At 38.5% G+C, this 19,640-nt stretch overlaps 1 protein-coding gene across 29 annotated transcripts in view; it reads right to left on the bottom strand.

The window, feature by feature from the left end:
* Positions 1-19,640, bottom strand: part of DAB1 (DAB adaptor protein 1) — a 434,139-nt gene that overhangs the window by 99,401 nt on the left and 315,098 nt on the right. For 28 of the 29 annotated variants that reach the window (XM_064665096.1, XM_064665105.1, XM_064665095.1 and 25 more), the window contains one exon: positions 10,490-10,689. In XM_064665096.1, the coding sequence (XP_064521166.1) occupies positions 10,490-10,556 (67 nt within the window). In that variant the 5' untranslated portion in view covers positions 10,557-10,689. Of the gene's footprint in view, positions 1-10,489; positions 10,690-17,559; positions 17,642-19,640 lie in introns of all 29 variants that reach the window. The other variant, XM_064665099.1, reaches the window with a different exon arrangement.

The raw sequence follows: 19,640 nt of genomic DNA, 5'->3' as shown, positions 1-19,640 counted from the left end.
CAATTTAAACCTTATACAGGCAACACAAGGTATAAAAAGAAGATTAGTTCATCCAGTTACTACATATGTTTTTGCCTTCCACCTAGTTATCAGCACATTATTGTGACGTGTGAATATTACCCTCTTATTACTTCAATGGCAATTTTATATTTAAAAGTGAAATTAATAGCTAACCTCAAAAGGCGTACTATGCTTAATTTCATTTCATTCCCTGAATCATCCTTTTCACTATACAATTTTTCCTCTAACTAAACTAAGAGAATCAGAGGTGTAATTATAGATCACAGATTATCTGTTCAACATTTGCCAGTATTTAAGACAGGGTAGACATTAAAGGCAAGTTGACTCCAGAGGAAGCTGCTGCTCCTGTCATTTCTAGAAGAGTTTGCTGTGAAACATTAATATTTATGAAGTCAAGGCTAAAGCTTTCTGTGCTTCTGGACAACTTTGCAGGGCTCTCCCAAAGCAGGACATCCTACCATCACTGAAACCACTGCCAGGAGGATCCGGGAGAGGATGAATCCCCTCAGGCCCGGTAGCCTGCCCGATTCAATTACCTCTAATGGAAGATCCTGGAAGCACAATCATGTTAACATTTCTGGTTCTACATGTAGTGACTTTTGTGTTCATGCAGCAACAGCTTGTTTCCTTCCCTGACTGAACCATTACAGAGAGGACACAAAACCCAGACAGACCATACACTGCTCACACCCCTACTTCAAATTTGATCTACTGGGAGCAAGGAACGGCAGTTTTGGGACTCGGCAGCCAAATGATAATTCGCCCTACTTCTCCTATTTTCATTGCTGTTTTGCAGCACTGAGTAATGCTGTCTTCAGGAAATGGAAGTGAAAGCTACTCTGTTCTTGTCAGAATAATAATGGATATTGTGTTGGCAACTACTCTCCCATGCTGCACAACTGCATAAATAAAAGGAATTGGGAAAAGCCAACAGTATTATAGTAAATAAAGTGGATAAACTCACCTGCTTGCAAATAAGTGATAACCTCTTTTGTTTGGTGTTTCAGCCTGAGCAACAAGAACAGGATAAACATTATGTCTAAATCAGAAGTGAGTCAACTCCACTGATCCTCCTCTGTGGAGAGAGGTTGTGGGGGAGAAGCACTGGCTGTTCAGGGAGGGTCAAAGAAGAAACAGGCAGCTTGTAAGATGTCGAGTGCCTCCACACATGGTTGTACAAACAGAAACAGACTGAAAGATGGCCTTTGTCAAATTTCAGGTTTAGGTCAGTCCTGGGAAATCAGCTTTGGCCTCACTGTTGTTACAAATAGAAAGAAAGATGCCAATAAGCACTAAAGTCATTGCTCCTTACAACTTGGTTTCATGTAGAATTTCTATTCACAGAGGCCACAAAGATTCAATCAGGGAAGACTTGCCTTCTTTCCCAGTTTGGAAAATGGATCATCTTTGGAAAACGTCCCTCTGCAGAGCACTAACTGTGAACCACGGTGCAGCTCCTACTCGTGATGAGCCACCAACAGGTCAGACAGACAGAGCAGCCTGAGCTCTGGGCTCGTGGGATGCAAGCTCTGGTGTGGATACCTGACTGCAGAATGAGTTGTTCAAGACAAGAAGGGACTTTAGAAGGTGGTCCCTAATGATGGAGGTCTCCAGTGAGACAGCTGATAAGTACCAGTTACTTCATGCACTAAATTTACAATCTTTCTGAAGTACATAAGGACCCTATACTTTTCTAAGCAGCACGCACAACACACACTGGACCCTTGGCAATGTCTCCACATTCACTACCCAGCTCTGACAGTGCTTCTGTCCACTGTCACCTTCCAAAGAGACACATCTGCTTTTGTATCCAAAACCTATTTCATGCAGGACTCCAGGATTCTACACACATATTCCTGGGAGAGCAAAGGTACCTAAAAGTACTCTGATTTCTCCTTTCCTGCAAAATCAAAAGCATTCAGTCTTTTTTGGCATCAGTTGGTAGTTACTAAATTAAAAATTCTCTTTCTTGCTCCTCACATTGGAGGGAACCTTGATTATTTTTCATATTCACTATGTCTGCCCAAAATCCATATATTATGTTAAGATTTGATCATTTGGAACTTGCATTAAAATACACATTGAAAGAATTGTAAAAAAACCCAGCAAATCAATTAAGGGCATCTAATACACCTGAGCATGAAGTGGATTTAAAAACAGTTTAAAAAACTGAAAAAATATCTTGCTTTTTATTCAGCCCTTTGTTTCCATATAAAAGACCCCCACAAACACATTACTCAGTTAAACAAACTAAATACACCATTTCATCTGCAAAACCAATCAACTGTAAAAGCAGAGAAATGCTCTTTTTCCTGTCTTTACACTAACAGTAGCTATTATATATAACAGTGTCTAGATAAAAATAATACAAATAATATGTAATTATTTCTGAGGACAAGTTTATCTCAAAGAAGAATTCAATTTCAAGAGGAATGTTATACTTAAACACATTCATCCATTTTACCATTGGACAACCCAAATACAATATGAATTATATATTATATACCATTATTCTGGAAGGCCAACAATGTCCATATTGATTCTATAGATGCAATCATCTACGAGGATCACAGCCACATCTTTTCTTTACTCATGAGGAGCACAATGAATGTCTGCCCTGACATATTTATCACAGGAAGTCTGAGCCTATTACTCCACCAAATTCCCTACATATTTCTTTGAGGTCTTAAAGAGGAATTTACCATAAGGCATGAATGAAGGACTTACAATTACAGCCTTAGTATTTCAAAATGCTACCAATTCTGTCAGTAAGTTTTTCTTAACTGTAAGTGGTCAGTGTTCAAGAGGTCTGTGACATTTTAAGGACATCGTTATTTTTCAAGCAAAGTGTTTGTGATTACTTGACTAGTATATATAGCTCAACACTTCTGTTTCAGGCTGCTTAAATACACAAATCAAACCCTGCATGTTTCTGTTAACTTGTACATTGCTCCACAGTTTTTATTTCACAAGCTGATTAAAGAAATTACTGTGATATAAACACTGAGAGAGCAGACATTGGTTAAAGCACAAAATAAGAAACAGGATCCTCAGATTACACACCAAGCTCTGCCCTGATTTATGCTGTAATCTTAGGAAAGTAATTGAGAGATCAGCACTGGCTTTAATGCAAAGATCTAACCACCTCTGAAATCAATTTATATTTCCCCATATGTACACAGGTCACGAAAGCTCATTATTTTCCGTAAATTATATAAGATTATATAAGTTTGGAGGAATTTTCCCTAGTAATATGAAAAAGTATTCACTGCAATAATGTGGACAGCAATGCTAAGCGTTACATGTTTATTTCAGAGAAAATTAGTGAGCAACTTAATGCTTCCAAGATTGCTGAGATGCAGCTAATATTCCAAATTTACTTGACTTTGATTTTCCTTCAGCAAAATGGGAGCAGTTATCAACACAGCTGATACCTTTAACTTGCATTACACAGTAACGCTTAATTGCACTGTATGTGAAATTCTGCAAGTAACTATAATATCAATAGAAAAGGCAAAATGTTTCAGAAAAGCAGAAGTGTTCAAATGCATGTAGTGCAACATGATGACAGAAATGTTACTCATTAATATTTATTAGGCAAGCAAATGTCTTCGGATGAAGAATGCTACAAAAACATTATCACCATCAGCATACTTGTCCCTGTAGAGTATTTCTCTGTGAGCCATATTAGGAAACTTCTACTAATCCAAACCTCTGGAGGTATTTTAGCTACTAATCTGGATGAATTAGGTCACTCCTGCTCAGTTATTCATTACATGATAGAATTTTCTTCCCTGAACTCTCTGAACAAAACTTTTCATTTACAAAGGTCTCAATACAAATTTTGCTCAGGCCTTTCAATGACTACAAGTGGAGAAAAAAATTCCCTGAAAATTAATTTCTTTTGCCTCCTTGGAAGTTTTACCTCCTTACCAGTCCCAGCCCCACCTTCTCCAGGTTTCAATCAAATCTCAGATGTAATTTTAGAGTATAAGAGGATGAAGCCAGAAACAACATACAGCACAAGCTGAGGGGGATGCATAGGTGATCCTCACTGCCAGCAACCAGCAGGTCTCCCAGTCTACATCCAGCCTTGAAGCACAGGAACACCCACCTGTATTTAATGACTGTTATATGAGTCAAATCCTCTGTGGAATATGCTTTGCATTAAGCTCCTAATTACTAGTTTCAACTGAAAGGCTTTGACAACTGTTAAAACATTGAGAAATTATAAAAGAAGCCTTCAAGAAATCTTATTCTTAACATTCAACAGATTATTGATTCCTCTACCAAGGAGCAGCAAAGTAACAAGAGCCCCAACCTTAACTCAGTCATATCCCTCTCTCAATTACAAACAACAGTACACATTATAACCACAACAAGATACAACATCCATCACCCCCAAAGAATTAACAATTCCATTAACAACCACAGACCCCCCCTTTGATACGTGGTATTTAAAATACAATTCATGAGCTCTCTAATTGATGATAGGTTATTGGATAACTCTTGTTAATTATAGCTACACAATGTCAAAATTAATGATTTTCCCACCCCCTTTCAACTTGCGAATGAATTCATAACTTATATCAAGACTCAAAAGATGTGCAATTAATATTGTCAGTAATCATTTCACAGAAGAGATTTGTTAAAGGCAGGCATGTGGACACAATTAGTGTATCAATTAATGGTGCTGTTACTTGATCTATAAATTATTGAAAACCTCATAGCTACTACAAGGAAACAAAGCAAATCCACTCCCCGTCAATGAAATAAGCTCCTGACTGTGCCCTTCTTTCATTACTCTTTAAATCAAATTTGAATTTTCATGGATTCCATGAATCTTAGCTATGTAATCAGAAAAATAAACGAACCTATACCAACCTGACAACTTGAAATGCCTCATTACAGTGATGATGGTTTCATTATTGTTAGCTGATCACAATATTTTGTTTTAACATTAAATAATTAAAAAAATAATCCACCATTCTTGTTCATAGCACTTATTAATTTAAACTCAAGTTCTAATCTGGAAATGAAGTTGTAAAAACTGCATCGAGATTTCCATGTGTCAGTAAAACTGTAACTTTCACATCAATCACAAACCTCCACTCCTCTCTCAAATTTAGCAATGATTGATCCAAAGACTAGATTCAAATAAGGTCTAAGAAGCCCAAACCAGGACTTGGGTAGCATTAGGCACCTATGATGAAAACTGAAAATGACAAAACATAACCTCATTTAAAGGCTGCCTCCCCCAGAGGCTTTTAAACTAACTAGGTACCTTCTGTTTGATCTTAGTGTGACTAGAGTTTTGCTCTTGGGTATGCAAAGGTTCTCCTTTAGATAGTTAGACAGACCCCAGTCTCTCATTAGTGTTTAAAAGATCCAGGAAATAGATATGACTCTGCCAGAGGCCCAATCCAACAGATGTGAATGGTCCTGGAGCCACTTCATTCCTTTTAATCAGGAGAGATAAAATGGGACAGTTAAGCTTTTTGCCATCCTGATCCCAAGAGGATCAAACTCAGATCTTCCACCACCAAGAAAGCCCTACCACGAAAAACCCCTCCTGCCCTCCTAGTGCAAGAGGGGCAATTCCTTACCTGGCATTAACCAGCCCCCTGAGCTCTCCCTCCTCAAGCACGGCTTCGGAACTTGGATATTCATCCAGTTGGAACAAAGTGCCCAGCTCACAAGAAGAGAAGACATCCAGCTCTAGCAGAGACCTAGCACATCACACCCTCTCTGAATTTCCTGTTCCTACTGGCCAGTTACAGCAATCCTCAGCTTGGCGCCCTGCCTGCTGTAAAATCTGCTTCCAGATGCCACGTGCTTCCCACACATTCAGTGGAAACCCATTAAATAGGGGAATTTCACCCAAGGGGATCCTTAGCATCAACCATCATGATGCTGACTGTCAACGTGCCCAAGCTCCTCTCTGTATTTGTTACCATTTTTAAAAGTCCCTGTCATTTTGAAAATTGACTCAAAAGCCTTACTATGGGGGATACAATGAGAAATGATGTTGCAAAAAAGCCCTAAGCTTCAAATAGAAAAATTACAGAATTTAAGCGCAAAGGGAAGAAACTAAATGTCTAGAAAAGTCTCCTGCCCTCCCCCGAGCAGGTGAAGATCTGCACTGAAATTTGGTAACCTGGCTCACTCCACTGACATCCTATTTTAGTTTTACTGTTTCAGTTAATTTTCAAGGAGGGATTTTCCAAGGCAGTTATCAGTGTGAATTCAACATCAATGCAACACATTTCCCCCGGAGAGGTTTCTAAATCAATTTTAATTCTGATAGGCTCAAGTAAATGTTTTCAATTTGATTCAATAATCCATACACACTTATAAAATGGCTTTTCCCCCATGTACTACAAGACAAACATGGTTTATGTTTGTAACAACTTTGGCTAATAAAAAATTCTAATTTCCTATCTCGAATGATACAGACACACAATTTTTATTCACTTCTTAATGAACCAGATGACATAAACAAATGAAATAAAATCAGCATTTAAGAGCATTAGTTGTATCATTACATCTCTAAATGCTATAGCAACACATGATTTTTGGCAAACTCAAAAAAACACCACAAACCCTAAATCACAGAAAAGTCCTTAAATAGAGCTTTAGAGCTTTCTAAATCTCCTGAGAATTTGTCATCATTTCCACTTAGAGAGCAACATGAAACCTCTTAAGGATGTCTTTTGAAATGTGAGCAAGTTCTCAAAAAAGGTAATTACAATAAAGTTACTACCAGGTATCAGCAAGAGTGGCATGAAGATTAGGGCTGGAGGTGAGGGATGGCAGAAATATAATCTCCTCCAATAGCATCTAGTGTACTGCAAGCTCAAAAAATGGAATAAAGTGTAGAAAGGATGGGCTGTGGAGGTCAGGGTGAGACATGGGCCTTCAATGGGCAAGAATCTTCACAGTAAAGGGAACAAAAAATGACAATCTGAGGAGGAAGGGAGGTGCCTGGCTCACCTCTATTTCCATAACTGTATTTCCAAGTCAGCTAAAACTCTGACCCCCTTGCTGGGAGTATGACTACGCAGTGTTTCCAGATCCCATCAAATTCTGGATCCTTAAGATCAATACTGACTGAACAAAAAGCAAAATTCATACTTGATTTTTCAACTGCCTGCTTTTAAGATTATCCAGATGATAATGTTAACATACAAAATTACAGTTTGATATTATCATGTTAATATTGAACTTACCTACAGTACATTAAGAGTTTCTCAGCTGCGACTTTGTAAATAGCAGCTTCTGAGAGGGTTTTGTATTTATGTTTTTGTCGTACCCATAGTAATAACCCTTCAGTGTTGGAACAGGATATTGTCCTACAAACCAGCTCAGATGACAGCTGAGAGAGACAGGAGAGCTGTCTGTGACTAGAAAGCTCAGGGCTGTAAAAACACTGTGTATAAAGAGAAGTGTTTCAGAGAGAACTGCTTTGCATACGACTACAAAAAGAGATGTGTCCCCAGAACATAAAAGAAATATTTGGTAAAATGTTTGCATGCCCACTGTCATTTGCCCCCTTTGCAGCAGAAATCAAACTATTTCCCTGTCACCCCACAGTCAGTAGCCAATGCAACAGAGCCTAAAAGCACTTATAAGAAACCCTAAAGGAACTTCAAACACACATTCCACCCCCACTGCAGGGAGTTAGTCCATCCCAGCAGCAGGACTTTGCATTCACGCTCACTCATTAATCATGAGATTCCTCCTGGACCTTCCCTCTAACCTCTCCAGGTTATTAAATTGTTAACTAATGACATTACAGTGGTTTTAACTCAAGGTAGGCACTATAACAGAAATGTACAAATCACATCATCTGAATAACCATAATTTTCTTTTCGGCGATTGTACTTAAATAAGCTGCTTGCATTTATCTGACATTTTATCATATTTTATATTCATATACTTTACAGATCTTAGGAATTAAGCCTCATATTATTTCAACACTTTGAATAAGAAACATTAGCTTACTAGATCCTTATACAGACAAAAAGAGAGCTAAAGATTTAGCTGACACTACACTGAAGACTTTTGCTTAGATAAAGAAAGAACCCTGTCCCATGCTCTAACTCCATCCTAATCCTCATCCCCTTTCAGTTACCCCAGATCTTCAACGTGGGATATATCTGTGGGACAGACATTCCATGCAGTGCTGTGAACTGCAGAAAGCAGAACCACCAAAACAGTAGATAATACAGCAAAAGAGGTCCACCCCTGCTCCGGATGGAGATGGCTGCATGCATCTTGCAGAAGTACAACAAAACACTGGAAAACACTAGAGCTGAAATTTCTGTTTATAAAGCAAAGACTAATATCTTGGGAATACTTAGTTCCACTACATAATCAAACTCATTGATTAGCAACATTAGAAACTTCATGTTAGCACTTGCTACCTGCCACTGCTCACAGTTAATGAACTTGAGAAAAAAAGGGAAAAAAAATCCCTGTTTTTCACGTGTCCATCATTCATGGAGGGCTCTTTTGTTGAAATATAGGCAAATGCATACAACTCAATGGTAAGTAAATGAGCACACAAGTTTCTTTTGACTCTCATTATGTGGGATTTGAATAGCAAACAGTGTGTGCATTGTGTACCTTGTCTATGTAAGAGCCCTGGGATGGCTGATGTGATCAGATGCACTCAGACTGCACAGACAATACAGAACAAGATTAATCCTGCAGATGTGCAACTGCCCTACACTGTCCCTTCCAGCTCTTCAGACACTCATACTTGCTGCAGGGAGCTCTGATCGCTGCCACACAACATATTTTATACTCCCTCTCAGCACTAAAGGTAATTCTCAGAATTTCCATCTGGGGGATAGAATCAGATTCTGTGCAGAGAAGTGTTCAGTTATTATGATTTATGAAAGTGTTTTCAGAACTTGGATGCTAAATATTTTATCAACATAAACATCAAGTTCCTAAAAGAGTTGTTTGCTGCTTTCGAAAAGTTTCACCCTCCAGCAGAAGAGAAAAAATAGATGGCACACATCAAAAAGATGTTATCCATACTAAAAAGGAGACATTTTTTAATTTCCTGCCTGCCCCAAAAACCTGAATGATCGCACAACTAAACCACTTTCTTTATTTGCCTTAAAAATCTCTCTTAGATCACACTCTAATTTACATCAAAGTTCCCCTGTTTTTGCCTTGCCAAACTACAGCTTTTTTATCTTAAATGAATCACTTTTTCCTTGTAAGTTTAGGCCTAGAGCAGTCATAAGGTTTCTAAATCATCTTCCCAAACAAACACTTGAATTTTTTTAATTGCGGTGTCTCTTACAAATTCTAATATAGAGATTCCTGATACAAAAGCTCAAGCAAACACAAGTAAATGTTTTGGTAGAATTGCTGCAGTAAACGTTATAGCTGCCCAGAATTTCAACCAGTTATCTACAATGAGTAAAATTCACAACACACATATATAAGCAAAGATGAGAACTTTTTTTGTCTTATAAAGATGTAAACAATCCTCAGAATAAATGGCTAAATTATACACCCACAGAAAAAAACAGACCACCAAACTCAAAAGCTCACATGAAAGTTCAAATCTTGCTGTCTCAGGTATTTAAACTATTTAGTACGATTTTTTCTTTTTTGTTTTACTTTTTTATTTGAGTAATTCTGTTTTCAATCTCAATTTTATGTATAGGTTTAAAAAACAAATCAAAGATGGCTACAAAGAACAACATGAATTACCACTAGAAATTAAGGTCTTGGGCTCCAAGTTCATCAGTATTTAAAACCATAAGCAGTAAAAACACTAATAAAAATCTAAGAATAAAAATTCCGACTAAAATAAATAAGCATAAGCACCAAATTCATATCGTCCCATTTCTCATGGTTATCACTCCAAAGAACTGCCCTACAATCTGAGGCAAAATTATAAATACAAATATGATCAAACCCAACCATGCATTTATCCATAGCTTTTCCTTGATTTTGAGTTTTCTTCCTCCTTGTTTATATTTCCTTTAGCAGATTACAATTAAATCTCTACAGATTGCTGCTGAGTTCTCTGTAACTTCACAAAGTGTCAGCAAGATTCAACCTCCAGTAACAGAAAGTGCATTTAAGCTCTGCTTAGTTCAAAAGAAAGTAGAAAAAAAAGCCTTTAGAAGAAAATGTATTTATCAAGAGCGGAAAAAGAGTTATCTTTTGTTAAGGGTAATTTTTAAAATTGTATTTCCTTTTGTGAACCATAAATAACATGTAAGTTTTTTCTCACATTTCAGGTATATTTCAAAATGAGGTATTTTGATGTCAGAGAATTGAAACCCATATTCCTGTACCAGAGTTCCACTGAGCGTAACAAATTTCACTTTCACTGAGTGCACAGATAACAGAAGAATCACAGATGCATAAAAGGTGGCTGATGTAGGAGCTGATTAAAGTACAAAACATGTACAAATAAAGAGAAATGAGTCACTACCTTTCTTTTTGGAGTCTTTCTTTGTGCTGGTTTTAACAGCCACTTGAAGTTCTGTCTCAGTTGACATCCTATATCCTTAGTCCTCTTCACACAGATCCAGGATCTCGGTCAGGCTCATTTAGAACGTCTCTCCAAGAGAATAATTTAGCCTTTCAGATACTATAACCCAAACAGTTCATCTCATTCACTCCTTTCGAGTGCTGTTAAGGAAGGAAACAAAAAGGAACAGTCATTTTCTGAGTTTAAAACATAAAAGGAAAAAAAAAAAAAGGCAAACCATTGCAAGTTTACTGAAGAAGAAACATAAAATTCTTCATCTACAGAGCCAATTGTCCATAATTTTGGATGCCTAAACACAGTTATCTCTGACTAGCCTCAAACATCTATATTTTAAATGTTTTGGCATATCTGTTATGTCTTAACAGGCTAGAGACACTACTTAGGATGTACAGAAGACCAGTAGTTCTGGACCAGCAGCTGGAGGACAAAGATTACGATCTCAGAAGTAGCTTGAAACGTCACCAAAAGTAAAAAATTCTGCAAGGACTCAATTATTAAATGCAACAATTCCAAGGTATAAACATACTGCCAGATAGCAAGTTCAGATTTTTACTCCAGTGCTCTTTCAGTGCCTTCATTCTCTACTTGAACAAAGACAAATGAAAAATGTATTCATTGCTCATGCTGAGAACATCATACTTTGCCACTCCTCTTGCTTATGGTAATGTTTCCAGTATAAAAGAATCTGTCTCCACGCAAACAAAGCTGTAATTTTTAACACCCATCTAGTAATCTTTCTTGTAAAGAACTCTGAGAATTGCTAATTAAACCTATGAAATATAAATGGGATAAGGGCAAAAAGATAACATTTAGAGAGCAAGATACAGTTTTACATAATATGTGTTTGTTGGGGAGATACAAAAATACACCAGCTGTGAACCCACAGCAGAAATGTGCTGGAGCAGTATGAGGAAGGCAGGACTGGGGATGGCAAAGATCACACAAAGAATAAACATCTAAGCAAAAAATTACTCCAATTCTTACTGCTGGTCCTTCTTGCTTTGAAGGATGACCCACCTACTCCAGCCAGCCTGTCGAGGGCAGAGGACCATACTGTCCTGGAGCCATTTGTCATGATGTTCCCTCACCAAATGGATCTTCTTATTGCCCTTTCTTTTTGTGAGAAAGTTCTCATTATTAGCACAATTACAGTGAAGTCCATCTGGCCTGTCTGAACAGCTGCCCACTTATTAAATAAGCATTTAATAAAGATATTAACCCAGCATATCAGCTGGTTAGCTGGCCAGAGATTAACTGCAGTTAGTTATTTACTAGTGTCCCTTCTTTGTCATTTAAGAAAGTAACAGACTGCAAACACTGAAATAATTTTGACAGTTTAAATCACTTTTCACAGTAAGGGCTGTGAAGCCACCAGTACTTTCAAATCCAGGCTCTTTCAACATTTTAAAATGCTTCAGTAACATTACACTGCCATGCACCGTCTGAAGTGATTTAATATTGCTGAAGTGTGTCAGGGGCTTTCTTTAATAAGCTCTTCAAGTCTGTCTGTGTACTATAGAATATTCAAAGATAGCTTTTCAAAATCTGCTGAACTGATTTTTAAATACAAAATTCCCTGTTCCTCCTCTATGGGATCTGAATAAGTGCCGAATAGCAAAAAGGAGGAAAAATAAAGCAATGTACAAATTGGAGTTGCAGTTGTTGCCAAATACACCTTCTTGATGTAATAGACCCAAATAAACTAACAGCATTTTGATTAACATTCTTAGTTAGGAAAACACCAGAAAAGGACAAAGCAAATGAAGGCTGATCACAGAGGGAAAAGGAATAACAGCTCCAGAAGTGACACTGCCAGGATCTGAAGTGCTCTTTGGCCAGGTCCATGGACAGGGAGATGACACTTCCCAAGCACAGGCACGATGGGCCCCAGCACAGCTCAGAGCTGTGCTGTGAGGGAACTCTCTCACCCGGCTGCAGACAGAGCTGCTCTTCACTTACGCCTCAAATCCCCCCACAAACAGGGAGAGAAGCGCGGCAGAGAACAGATGTCCCTTGCAACCCCCATCTCCTTCCCCTCCCCCTGCATGCAACCCAATTTAATAATATTTAGTTTTACAGCACAGTAGGGATGCATCAGCCTTTACAGCTCAATGGCACTTAAAGCATCTCTCAAGTCACAGCTGGATTGACAGTTTATTTTTTGAGAATTTGGATTTATATTTACCTAAAGGTTAACTACATAACTCTACATGAACCAATTCACAAAAGGAAAATATTTATGACAGGTCCATTTATTAAAAAAGATAAATTCAAAAGAAATACAAAATACCACTAGGGTCCATAGTTAAGCAAATTTTAATGTCTTAGAAGACTATTGTGGGTACAAAGCATCAGGAATGTCATCTGTTGTCAGCTCCTTCCAACAGGAAATAGTAGCATCTGAATGGCACTGAATATTTTAAAGTAACGACATAGGACTGCTATCTCATTTGAAACTCTCCAGAAAAGCTATATCCCCTCGTGGCTATCCTACTGAGTAATATTTTTTAAAATAAATGCATGTCTATTTTTGGACAGGTTCACATATTGATTTGCTTTCAAACCTAATCAGGTCATACTCTCGCAGGCTCATAGATCCTTGAATAAAGTAATAGGTATCTTTGTAAAGGAGCACATAAACATCTGTCAGATGCAAGCTATAGTTCAAACTGAATTTGCTACAGAGACAATTCCTCCAAAAGTACAGGTCTTTATGTAAGCCACATTAGTAAACTTCCATGCACTGTCCATATTTCAGCCGTTTATTACCCAGATGAGAATGGCAGTCAATCTGCTCTTCACTGCAACAGCTTTTATTGTCTCCTCCAATCTAGGTCACCGTTGTTAAACACTACGGTCTCCCAACTGTGGGAAGTACTGCAGCATGTGTTTTATCAATGAGATGCTATTTTCTTTGATCAGTTCTGCCACATTTCTCTCCCTGCTCTAAAGACAAAATTTTGTTAGCTGCGTTTCCAAAAAAAAAAATCCATCATCTTACACGTATCCACTCTAATGATCTTCTTGTGTGCCTTGTTACTGCTCTGGCTATTACAATGTTATGTGCATGCCTCAGCTTTTCCTAAAGAGGATTCAGAGCTCTTAATTTTAACAAAATACTGACATTTTCTGTGGCCTTATTAAGTGGCTACAGCAGGAACACAATCAGTGCATTCTGGAATTAACTGGCTTTTAATTCCAAGAGAAGTCTTAAGCCTGTGTTCTCTATTACTCCTACGCCAGCATGAAACCTAAAGCCTCAGTGAAAAAATATTTCCATAAATTCTTTGCAGTTAGGATTAACACAGGTTGGACCCTTTATGTGTGGGGAAAGTAGTCCCATGCTCCACTTGCCTCCCCCATGCATTTGTAAAACAACGACTTCTGTCAAATCACTTGTCTTTTCCACCAGGCTTGAGCAGGCTCATGAAGGCGTTATCAGGAGACTTCCCTGGCCCAAGTTATGAAAGAGGTCAGACCAGACCATCATAATACTTCCCCTCTGGCTTTAAAATACATGAATTAATTAATTTTCTTCAGGGCTTCAAAACTTAAGAAGTTGCCTCCCCTGAAACCAGTTTCCATCTGCTTATGTAAAAGAAAAGCAGTCTTAGAGAGGATTTGTAACTAAGCCCTGGCATTCCCTAGGTATTTAAGTTTTCCACAGCCCCAAAGTGGGATTTGACAAGAGGATAGTACCTCCCAAATGCTGGTTTGACAAAACAAAAGCCGTGCTACGATCCTTAGCTCTTGGCTTTTATGGCTCTGAAGTCCTGAAAACAATTTTTTTCCTTCAAAGCACCCAATATAATCATGTTGATGCCATAGTTTTGCAAGTGTTCAACAAAGCCCAACATACTGAAAGGGCAAAATGTGACAAAAGTATTTTAAAAGTATGTGACTCTGGAAAACTAAAACCAGTTCAAGCATAAAGGACTGCAATCCAGGGAGAAAATGTTACTCATTCACTTCCCATCTGACCACAAAGCCTAACACAGAGAACTGCAGTGGGACCACACACGAATAGACGATGGAAAACCCATCCTTGCCATCAGTGCTCTTTCTACCCTCCAGGAAGAGAAGGCCACGAATTCTCTGATGCTGCTCACACTATTTTGTACTCATCAGCTCATTTCCCCAATGGTCAAGGCTCGGGAACATGAGAGTATTCATCTGTTACAGCAGGCACTACACTAATTCCAAACAGAAACCCAAGGGACTGATCCAAACCTCACTGATATACTGCAGTTAATAAGGCCTGTAAGTGAGAACCAGAAAAAGAGGAAGATGAGGTAAAAGAGAAAGCTTAAGATACTGACACAGAGGAGAAAATGAGAAGGAAACAAAAGAAAACAGGGAAGCTGTCTCTGTGACACTTCGTTACAGCAAATTCTATAATGTGCTTAGCAGCAAAATCTAAGCCAGAGCATGCATTAAAATTCTGGCTACCCTGGAACAGAAAACAATCTCTGTTAGGCTGTTGCATGGGCCAGTCCTCTCCTCCAGTTTTGCCATTTACCCACAGAACAGCACAATGCACTGGTTCTAGTGACAAAGTCAAATGACTCTCTCTCCCTGCTCTTTCCTGCCATTCCTTTAGCCTGGTATTTCTGCAGCCTCTAAAGGTGGAAGGAATCTTACTGTTCACGTGCACAAACTGAGAATCTACAAAAAAATTCACTCCCTCAGCAGATATGGAAAGCCAAGTGGCCTGTTTAACTCCTCTAATTCCTCTTGCAAACTACAGACCCTCCTCTGGAACTCAGCATCCTGCTTCTCCCTCCGTCTCCCTAAGTTACACAGCCTGCAAAGACTCACAACTGCCTCCATAGCTCATACTTAGTTTTGTTTGCTCTAGAGCATTTACCTTCTCACTTCTGATTTTCTATATATTAAGACACAGGAAGGAGATTTAAGTGCTTTATTATGCTTTCTGTACTGCATCTGTAGTGTCTTCCAGAACAACACTTCCAAATAACCCTTTTTAATTCTTCTAACATCAGAAAACTACTTAGTACTCAAAACACAGCATTTAATTTCCCTTTGCATTTAGTTGCTGTAGTTGACTGTATTCATAAAATACTTCTCTTATCTGCTGAAAACAAGAAGCTCTTTTTTTAAAAAACCCTACATGTAACTAAGGCAAATAACATATTTTATATTTAAGTTTGTTGTGGTTTACAACATTCTTCATTATTCTATTTTTACAGCATCTTTCAGGCATGTTACCCAGTTCCTCAGATGGGGTAAATAGCACCCTTGAAGCTGCTTTACTACTAGAAGAGCATCTTGGAAAAAAATTGACATATAAAATATTTCTAAAGTAAGATTTTTATTAGTATTCCGATGATGGCAAGAATAATTACTGAAATTCCTCCTGGAAATCACTCCATATAGTGGTGAATACTGCACTTTACCTCACCAATTATTCACCAGAAGTGCTATGAATTTTCTACTCATAGAAAATGCTGACCAGATTAAAAAGATGTTTTTCAAAGAAATGAATTGATTTCACCAACATTTATAATGGGGAATTGCTAACATGTTCTTTTAATATTACAGTTTCTTTTTTATATTACGGAGGACAGCATTCAGGAAACAAAGGCAAAATAGAAGACATGGACCTTGCTTAAATGGAATTTTTTAAATACTTCAAAATATGCCATTTGGATTCAGAAAAAACTACATAATGTGTGTTCATAATTTATCTGAGAAAGAATATTCAAATACTTTTAAGGAAAACCATTAGATTTCAGCCAATCACTAAAGACCAACAGAAAAATATTTTTATATATATATATATACATACATTTTTACATATATATAACATACATTTTTTTATATATATACATACATACTGAGCTAAGTATACCATGCAGTGTGAGTAGCATCACTTTCAGGAGTCTTACAAGGCTAGAAGGGAGAGAATCAAACCCTAAATCTACAACTGCAAAAAATTAAAGGCTGGAAATCAAAAAGGAAATGGCAGTCACTAAAACCAGTCGTGGCATCACTGTAAGCCTTCAGTTCGACAAGAATCATGGAATCATTAAGGTTGGAAAATACCTCCAAGACTGTCAAGTCCAACCTTTGAGAAAGTATGTAATTCTGCCGGACCAGGGTATTTGCAGCCTTGAATGAAATAAGCCGCTCCTGGAAAAGGTGAGACATAAAAAACTTCCCAGGACTGTCCTGCCAGACCCCGGGAAGGCAGCGATCCCAAGGCTCCTGTTTTCATCTCCTCTGCCTGTGTAGCAGGGAATGCAACTCCAGCCCAGAGAGCTGAAAACTAATAACAAACCCCTCTGTGCTGGGGGTATAAATACAACACTCATTGTTCCTTTAAGTGTACTTTCTGCTCCGAGATGCAAAGCTCCACTCGAAGCGCTATTTGTAAGCTTTTTCAGGGTGTTACATCAAAAAGAGCATTGCCACTGAAAAGAACAGGCTTAAAAACTTCACATCACTCCTCTGGTACTACATTACCAGAAAACAGAGAAAGTCATTCAGACGGGACTAGAGATTCCCTGAGCTCAGTGAAACTTAATTACCTAAATGCTTTTCTCTATGAACTGCATTATGCCAAGACTCTACTACACCCAGATTGCTGCATTGCTGACCCTGAAGCAGAAAAGAGAGAGAATTTCTGATAATGCTGTGTAAGAGCAAACTAGAAACTGAACTCACACCTGCTACAGACACATTGCCCAGGCACAGCCCGCCTGCGACCCGAGTTCCACCAGCAGCAAACTGCCTCACCTCCATTAAAGTCAATAAAGTCACACCAGCACAAAATCAATAGCGTTACATTTGACTTATACTGGCGCAACTCCATTGATTTTAATGGAGTTGGAGTTACACCAATTTTATGCTGGTGTATCTGCATTAGTGTCAGAGAAGTTATGCCGGCGTGACTGATGTAAACAATATCAGACCAACCAACCCCTGTATGTCTAAAATTCAACGTCGTTAACTCCAAAGCGACAAGAAAATGCAAATCTGTACATTACCAAAGCAGGGCCTCTGGAATTTATTTTTGCAAAGCAGAAGAACAGCTCTTTTGTGATCCTCTTGACACCAAAGGAACAGAGACTAAGAAGGCAAAAAGGACAAAGTACACAGTTGGGATCACAGTATTCTGTAATTAGAGCTGTTAAATGATTACTAAAGTGCGGTGGTGCAATCATCACACCGAAGGAAAGGGAGAAGAATGCAGTCAGGAACATCACCAGGGAGAAGGTAAAAGCAACGTCAGACACCACATTTCATACTGAAATGCAAATTCCTCACAATCAGAATCTGTGTATTCTAATTGGAAGAAAAGGTTATGGAGTTAAACATCTCCTATCCTGGACAGCTCAGCATGTTTTTAAGTGGTACAGTAAGTTGAAGGAAACTTGTTCATCTTCTGTCCTTTATAGAAATATCCTAATTCAGCTATTTTTTTTTTTATTTCAAGATGACTTTCTTAATATGGCAAGTGAGACTGAACTGAGACTCGCCTTCTCATTAATTTTAAATAAAATAACATCACTATACCTACACACTTAAGCTATACTGAAGTAGAGCTTGGAATGATGCCTTATACTAACCTGCTTAACAGATGTGGATTTTGCACCAACTTTTTCAGGTCCCTTTGAGATTTTCTCAGTCACATGAGTTGACTTGAACATTGTGCCTTTCCATTCTCTGAACACTTCCTGACATTATAGCAAAGCAAAGCAAACTTTCCTAATGTCAACAACAACAAAAAGCCCCTATGTCAGGATCTTTATTCACTGCTGCTTTTCAACACTCAGCCCTTGTTTCCTGACAGTTAAGTATTAGGAAAGCTAATCAGAGGAATTCACCTTGCTGTAAATGGACTTTTGATTTATTACACCAAACTCAGTGACCTGACCTGACCTGACATGTTCATTGTCTAGCAGAGCAAAGGGGAAAAAGCAAAACACTTCTGGGACTATAGGTATGAATTTACACAAACAGGCAAAAATTTTTACATTCTGGTTCCACAACTGACAAATATCACTATTTTAAATTGTCTGGTAAATGGGTGACCTAATTGTGGCCTTTCAGAACCTGAAGGGAGGCTGAAGGAAAGAGACACTTTTTACAAGGATATCTAGTGACAGGACAAGGGGGAATGGCTTCAAACTGAAAGAGAGTAGGTTTAAATTAGAGTAGGAAGAAATTCTTCCTCGTGAGAGTGGTGAGGCTCTGGCACAGGCTGCCCAGAGAAGCTGTGCCTGTCCCACCCCTGGAAGTGTTCAAAGGCCAGGTTGGATGAGGCTTTGAGCAACCTGGTCTAGTGGAAGGTGTTCCTGCCCATACAGGGTTGGAACGAGATGGTCTTCAAGGTCCATTCCAAACCAGGCCATTCTGTGATTCTATTATGAGTTTTACCTGCAGAAATAGTTTTGACCAGTCCATTTAAAGACTCCAGTCTTCAAACCAGCAATGTCACTCATGCAGGTAATCCCACAGGAATGCCCAGATGAACAGTGGGCAGGCTTCTGCACGATATCAAACAGAAGTATATTTGAGAACAGCTGCTAGATTTTACTGGAGAAATTTCAAACCATAAATAATTTTCTTGGATTCACTTATCTGTTCTCATCTCATTTGTGATTGCAGTGCCTTGTATCTGATTATGTTGTACACTGCTCCACAAATGCCTCTGCTTTCTATCAGTCAGAATGTTAAACACTTTCAAAGGGAGGAAGCACCTCCCCTAAGAAGGCTCCACACATTTTCTGTTCGTGGATAAAGCTGAGCAGTGTTTCTGAATAATAACAGACAGTTCTGGAAAATATACTAAAGGGAAAAAAAGTCACATGACAATATGACCCTTGAAACTGTCTGGGCCAGGTGTTGTTTGCTGTATTGTAATTCCACACTCAGAAACATCCATACCAGGAAACACACTGATCTCCACTCTGCTATGACCATGCAACTGGAAAGGTCTACGTGACCATATCACCCACTTACAGGATCAAAGCCCAAGTGATCCTGGGTTAGAGACCCTGTAAAAGAAGGAAAAAGAAAAACCAAACTGCTGCCAGGCTAAAATGTCCAGGGAAAAAGGAAAAAA

Source organism: Pseudopipra pipra, chromosome 9 (genome assembly GCF_036250125.1).
Source record: "Pseudopipra pipra isolate bDixPip1 chromosome 9, bDixPip1.hap1, whole genome shotgun sequence".
NCBI classification, from domain to species: Eukaryota; Metazoa; Chordata; class Aves; order Passeriformes; family Pipridae; genus Pseudopipra; species Pseudopipra pipra.
The sequence above is the reverse complement of the archived record's forward strand: the minus strand, read 5'-3'. Positions and strand labels throughout refer to the sequence as shown.